The following is a 5,070-nucleotide window of genomic DNA, read 5'->3' as shown; positions in this document are numbered from 1 at the left end:
CGGCGTTGGATGCGGCCCCCGCGCCGCTGCCACTGCCCCGGACTCCCCCTCTGCCGCGGCGCGAGCGCGGGTACCAGGGCCAGCGGAAGGGCAGCTCGGAGGTGTGCTTCCACCGGCAGCCGCCATCGGACGAGGTGATCGTCAACCAGTACGTGCTGCACCCCTCGACGCCCTGCGAGCCCCTCGAGTGCCCCACCTGCGGCCACATGTACAACTTCACCAACAAGCGGCCGCGCATCCTCTCCTGCCTGCACTCGGTGTGCGAGGAGTGCCTGCAGATCCTCTACGAGTCGTGCCCCAAGTACAAGTTCATCTCCTGCCCCACCTGCAAGCGGGAGACCGTGCTCTTCACCGACTACGGGCTGGCGGCGCTGGCCGTCAACACCAGTATCCTGAACAGACTGCCGGCCGAGGCCCTGGCCACCAACCCCGTGCAGTGGAGCAGCGACACCGACCGCAGCTGCTACCAGACCTTCCGCCAGTACTGCGGGGCCGCCTGCACCTGCCACATCCGAAATCCGCTGTCTTCCTGCACCATCATGTGAGCCCCGTGCCCCGGCCCCGGGAGGGAGAGGACGGCACCGCGTGTGCCAGCAGCGCCTGGCGTGGGATGCTCCGTGCACGTGGGGATGCACCAACCCTCAGCACGGCCACGGACAAGGGCTGGCGATGGGGATGCTGCGCCTTGGGACGTGGCGCAGAGCCGGTGGCAGCTCCCCAAGCACCCGTGGTACTGGGGAGGGGAACGTGGGGGCACGGCACGTCCCTGTGCATCCCCAGCACTGAGCACCCTCCCCCGGGCTCCTTCTCTCTGGAGCGGATGCTGTCCCGATGGTGGCACTGATCTCATCGCCCCGTGGCCGTGGAGTCCCCAGGAGATGCGGTGCCCAGCAGTGGGCAGCAGGATAGCCCCACCGCCCCCCTCTCTGTAATTTATTTGCCAAAGCTTTCGTCTCAGAGGCCACGCACCGTGCGCCCGAGTCGCAGCCACACCGAGCAGACATGTGGCCGTGCCCTCCGCCGGCCCTTGAGGAAAGCTCCTGTTCATCCTCATTTTGGAGGATTTTTCCCCATCCGTCCCAGGCCGCTACGTGTTCACAAAGTCATTGAGCTGCACCCGTTCTCTGTCCACCCACCCGGGGCTGCGAGGGACCCTGCATCCAGCACATCCTGTGCACGGTCTTGCTTTCCCCAGAGCATCTGGACGGGGAAGTTTGCTGCCAAAAGAGCAAAACAAAAACAAAAAAACCTAAAAAAAAGAAAAAAGAAAAAGAAAAAAGCCATAATTTGCAAGTGCTCCCTCAGGGCCGAGCACCGCAGCACCGGGGCAGGAGGCTGAGCCCCAGCACGGCCCCCAGGACACCGGGGCTGAGGGAGCCGGGGGCCCCATTGAGCTGCCCCCTCCCACCCTACATGTCTGGAGCAGGGAGCAGCCCCCAGAGCACAGCACCCGCTGGGGATGGGGCTGCGGGGCGGGGGGGCAGGTGATGCCCTGGCACTGCCCTGCTGCCCAGAGCTGAGGGCGGGGAACGGGGGCCGATCCCGATTCTGTTCTGCTCTGCCAAAGCCTCCCGCCGCTGGTTGTGACAATGACCATGTTTTATACCCGGCCTTGTTCAACCCCACCAGTCTCCCCAATAAAGATTATATTGGAACGAAGGGCGAGAAGGCGTATCGGGGTGTGATGCTGTGGGGCCGTGGGACTGCGTAGCAGCGGGACACCGCACCGTGTCCCCATGTGCTCCGTGGGGTACTGGTGAAGTGGGCGGACCCCAAGGATGGGCTTCCCCAGGAGCAGGAGCTGCTGCATCCCCCTCTGGTTCATCCCCTCCCCGCCCAATGGCAACCCCATGGGCACTCATGGAGGGACACGGGGGCACCTGGAGGAGCACCGCTGCAAGAGCAGGGCCGGACCAGGGGGTTGGCACAAGGGAGGATGTTCTATGGGACACCATGCGGCTGCACCCTGAGCAAACAGCACCTGCAGGGAGCACCTGGTGCCTATCCCGAGCGAGCAGTGGGGTTGCCGCTGGAGAGATGTGCAGCTGTGCCATGCAGCCTGGCACACACTGCTGCATATCCAGCACCAGTAGTGGGATGGCCTCAACCCCGCCTCCAGCAGGAACACCGCATTGCCCTGAGCAATGCTGAATTCTCCAGCCCTGGAGAACTCCTCAGTGCCCCAAAGGGAGCAAAGGCCCACATGTGCAGCCCTGGGGCAGCTCTGCCCTCCAAGCAGGGATTTGCCCTATTTGTTATGTAAGGATGAAGGGTACAGCGTGTCCTCCCCTCTCTGCGGTACCTCTTGGGCACAGAGCAAATTTAATGCCACTAATTTGATTTTGAGTTGCAATTAAGGAAGAAATGGGGCCTTTCAGGGCTGAGTGCTGGGCGCCAGCATTTCTCCAGACCTATTAACCTCGAACAAGTGCTCGTTGGGGCAGGAGCCCAAGCACGCTGCTAGAGGACAGGACCTAAGTCCCAGCTGTAGGGGGAACTCAGAGCCTGCCAGAGGCGCCCCAGCACCCCAAACCCCATCAGGCTCCCAGAGCTGTGACCAGCCAGAGCTATGGCCCTCCATGTTGTATTTTCCAAGCACGCTGAGTTCTACTGGCTGCAAAAACATAACAGAGAGTTCTGCCCCGTCCTGCCCAAGTTGCACAATGCTGCTGTGCAGCCTGCATGGGGAACCTTGGCACAGGGCAGCCATGGGAGCAGGGAGGAAGCTGCTTGCAACAGCTCCTTCCAGGAGCCTTGCGCAACAGAGTGTAACCCCAAGATGCAAAGATAACGGGATGTGGCACAGAGCCTAAGCAGCTGGGACAGATCCCGGGGCAGCACTGGCCCCACATCATGGGGCCTAAAAACCCCAGCTCTGAGAACTGGCATGCTCAGTGCATGCCTCTGGTGGCATGCAACGTGGGTGCTGCCCAGCACGACCCTTCTCACAGCCCCAGTGTCCCACTGCCACCTGCCAGAATCCCAAGAGAGCTTCAGAGAGAGTTGCCAGGGGAGAGGTATTGTGGGTGTGCAGGGATGGGGATAGTCACACCACTGCATTGGGGACACCAGGCACTCCCTCTCTTGCCATCAGCTGCAGGGGGCTGTGAAGCATTTGGGACACAATTGTGTGAGGAGCTGGTGAAAGGGCAGAGGGTGGGGGCATGGGACAGTGGGGTTGGGACTGGGATGGAGGGGGAGAGGGACTATGGAATGCAAGGGGACGATGGGGCAGGTGAGATGTGAGGGGAAGGCTGCAGGGAAGTGTGTATGGAGGGGTTCTAGGGGCCACAGGGGGTGTGCATGAGGAGACAGGGCTTTGGGACATCGCATGGCACTGTGCATGTGGGAGCAGCTCTGGGGGGTTGAGCCCTGCACCCCTCTGCAGCCTCCCCCAGCCCTCAGCAGACTGCTATCAGTGCTAAATATAACAGAGTCCTTGTGAACAGATACGGCTGCCACATTCCTGCAGGACAGCCCTTCCTGCGCTCCCCAGAGCTGCTGCCCCATAGCTGGGACCCCATCTCTGGGAGCCTGGGGGGCATTCACCTTCTTCCAGCCCCCAGCCTGGAGAGGGGAGAGCGGATTGCTGGAGGATGGCACTGAGTGTGGTGCTCCCATGTTGGTCCCCATGGAACTGCTGTGTTCTGGTTTGCCCCAGAAAACCTGTCCCCTCCACAACGTAATGTAGAGCAGGGACATGCGTCAGGTGTCCCATGTGGTGACAGAACCCCCCCGGCGAGCCCTCCCCTCCCTGCAGGCCCAACAGAGCCAAAAAATGCCCCCAGCCAGGCTGAGCTTGTGCTTCTCCTAATGGAGCTGCTCTACTTTGTATAAATAATTGTCCCTCAGTGTGATGGGGGTGTAGGGCGGGGGGTCTGCTCTTCTGCCTGAGCCATTTCAGGGTGCCCTTCTCCCTCCTGTCTGTCATGAACACTGACACAGTGACAGTGCCCTAAGGTCCCCACGGTCACAGCCCTGTGCAGGGACATGCAGTGCATTTCTAGGGAAGGAGGGCAAAGTGGAGGCACGTGGCTGCTTGCAAAACTTCACAGGGCACAGCGGTGCCAGGCAGGCCTTGTGGAGGTAGCAGGGTGGGAGCAGAGGGTGGGACAGCATGGGGAAGCAAGGAGGAATGCTGGTGCTGAGGTTCTTCCCAGCCATGCAGGAGGTGCCCAGCAGTCCCAAGAGCAGCACTATGGGCTCCCCTCCCCATCCCCTGTGTCCTGCCCAGCGCTGCCTGTGTGCAGCTGTTGGGAGCACAGTGGTGTTTGCTCGCTTATCTCCAAGCAGGGGGAGGTGAGAGGTGTGAGAAAGGTACCAGTGCCGGCTGGCACCATGCAGTGGGGCTGGAGGCTGTGGGGTGCTGGGAATACAGGTGCCCTCTGCCAAAGGGCTGGAGACCACCATGTGTCCCTGTCCTCTCCTCAAGGCTCTGTTCAGCCCCAGGAGCAGTGCGAATGCAGACCCTGCTGAGATGTTCCCTCTCAGGATGCCATACAGCAGGACCAGCACTCAGCACCCAGCACCTCCCACCATGCCCGTCCCCATCCAACACCCAGTACCATGCCACCCCACCAGGCACCAAATTCAGCTGGACCTCATCGTGGTGCAAACGCAATTTGTATTTTCAGTCCGTACTTGGAGAATACCAACCCACCAGTTCCAACCACACACAGCTCAGCTCTGCTCTGCCAGCAGAGCCCCTCCGAGGACACGCCCTCAGTGCGGGCAGGCAGAGCCCAGCTCCTGCCCGTATCCACCGTGGCATCACACCCTGCCGTGCCCCACAGGATGCAGGCAATGCCTGGCTTTGGGGCCGCCTCACCTGCTCAGGGCTCACCGGCAGCACTGCAGCCCCCAGGGGCACAACCCCAGCGCTATTTATCAAGGATGAGGAAGAGCAGCACCATCAGGACGATGGGGAGGAAGATGAGCAGCAGGCTGAGCAGCTCGGCCACCAGCAGCAGGGCCAGCAGCAGGAGGTAGCAGCAGCGGCAGCGGCCCTGCAGCCACCCCAGCGCGCGGATGAGGCCGTGCGGGTAACGCACGCAGGGCAGGCAGCCGAAC

The 5,070-nt window shown here is 61.9% G+C and overlaps 1 protein-coding gene across 1 annotated transcript in view; it reads left to right on the top strand.

Moving 5' to 3' along the window:
• The window catches only part of RNF208 (ring finger protein 208), a 2,791-nt gene extending 1,123 nt beyond the window's left edge, over positions 1-1,668 (top strand). Inside the window, exon 2 of the mRNA XM_019621331.2 lies at positions 1-1,668. This exon is cut by the window's left edge and continues 59 nt beyond it. Within this exon, the coding sequence (XP_019476876.1) occupies positions 1-545 (545 nt within the window). The 3' untranslated portion in view covers positions 546-1,668.
• Positions 1,669-5,070: the final 3,402 nt, after the last annotated feature.

This window comes from Meleagris gallopavo, chromosome 19, assembly GCF_000146605.3.
Source record: "Meleagris gallopavo isolate NT-WF06-2002-E0010 breed Aviagen turkey brand Nicholas breeding stock chromosome 19, Turkey_5.1, whole genome shotgun sequence".
In the NCBI taxonomy this organism is placed as follows: domain Eukaryota; kingdom Metazoa; phylum Chordata; class Aves; order Galliformes; family Phasianidae; genus Meleagris; species Meleagris gallopavo.
Note: the sequence above shows the minus strand (reverse complement) of the source record. Positions and strands in the feature narration are given on the sequence as shown.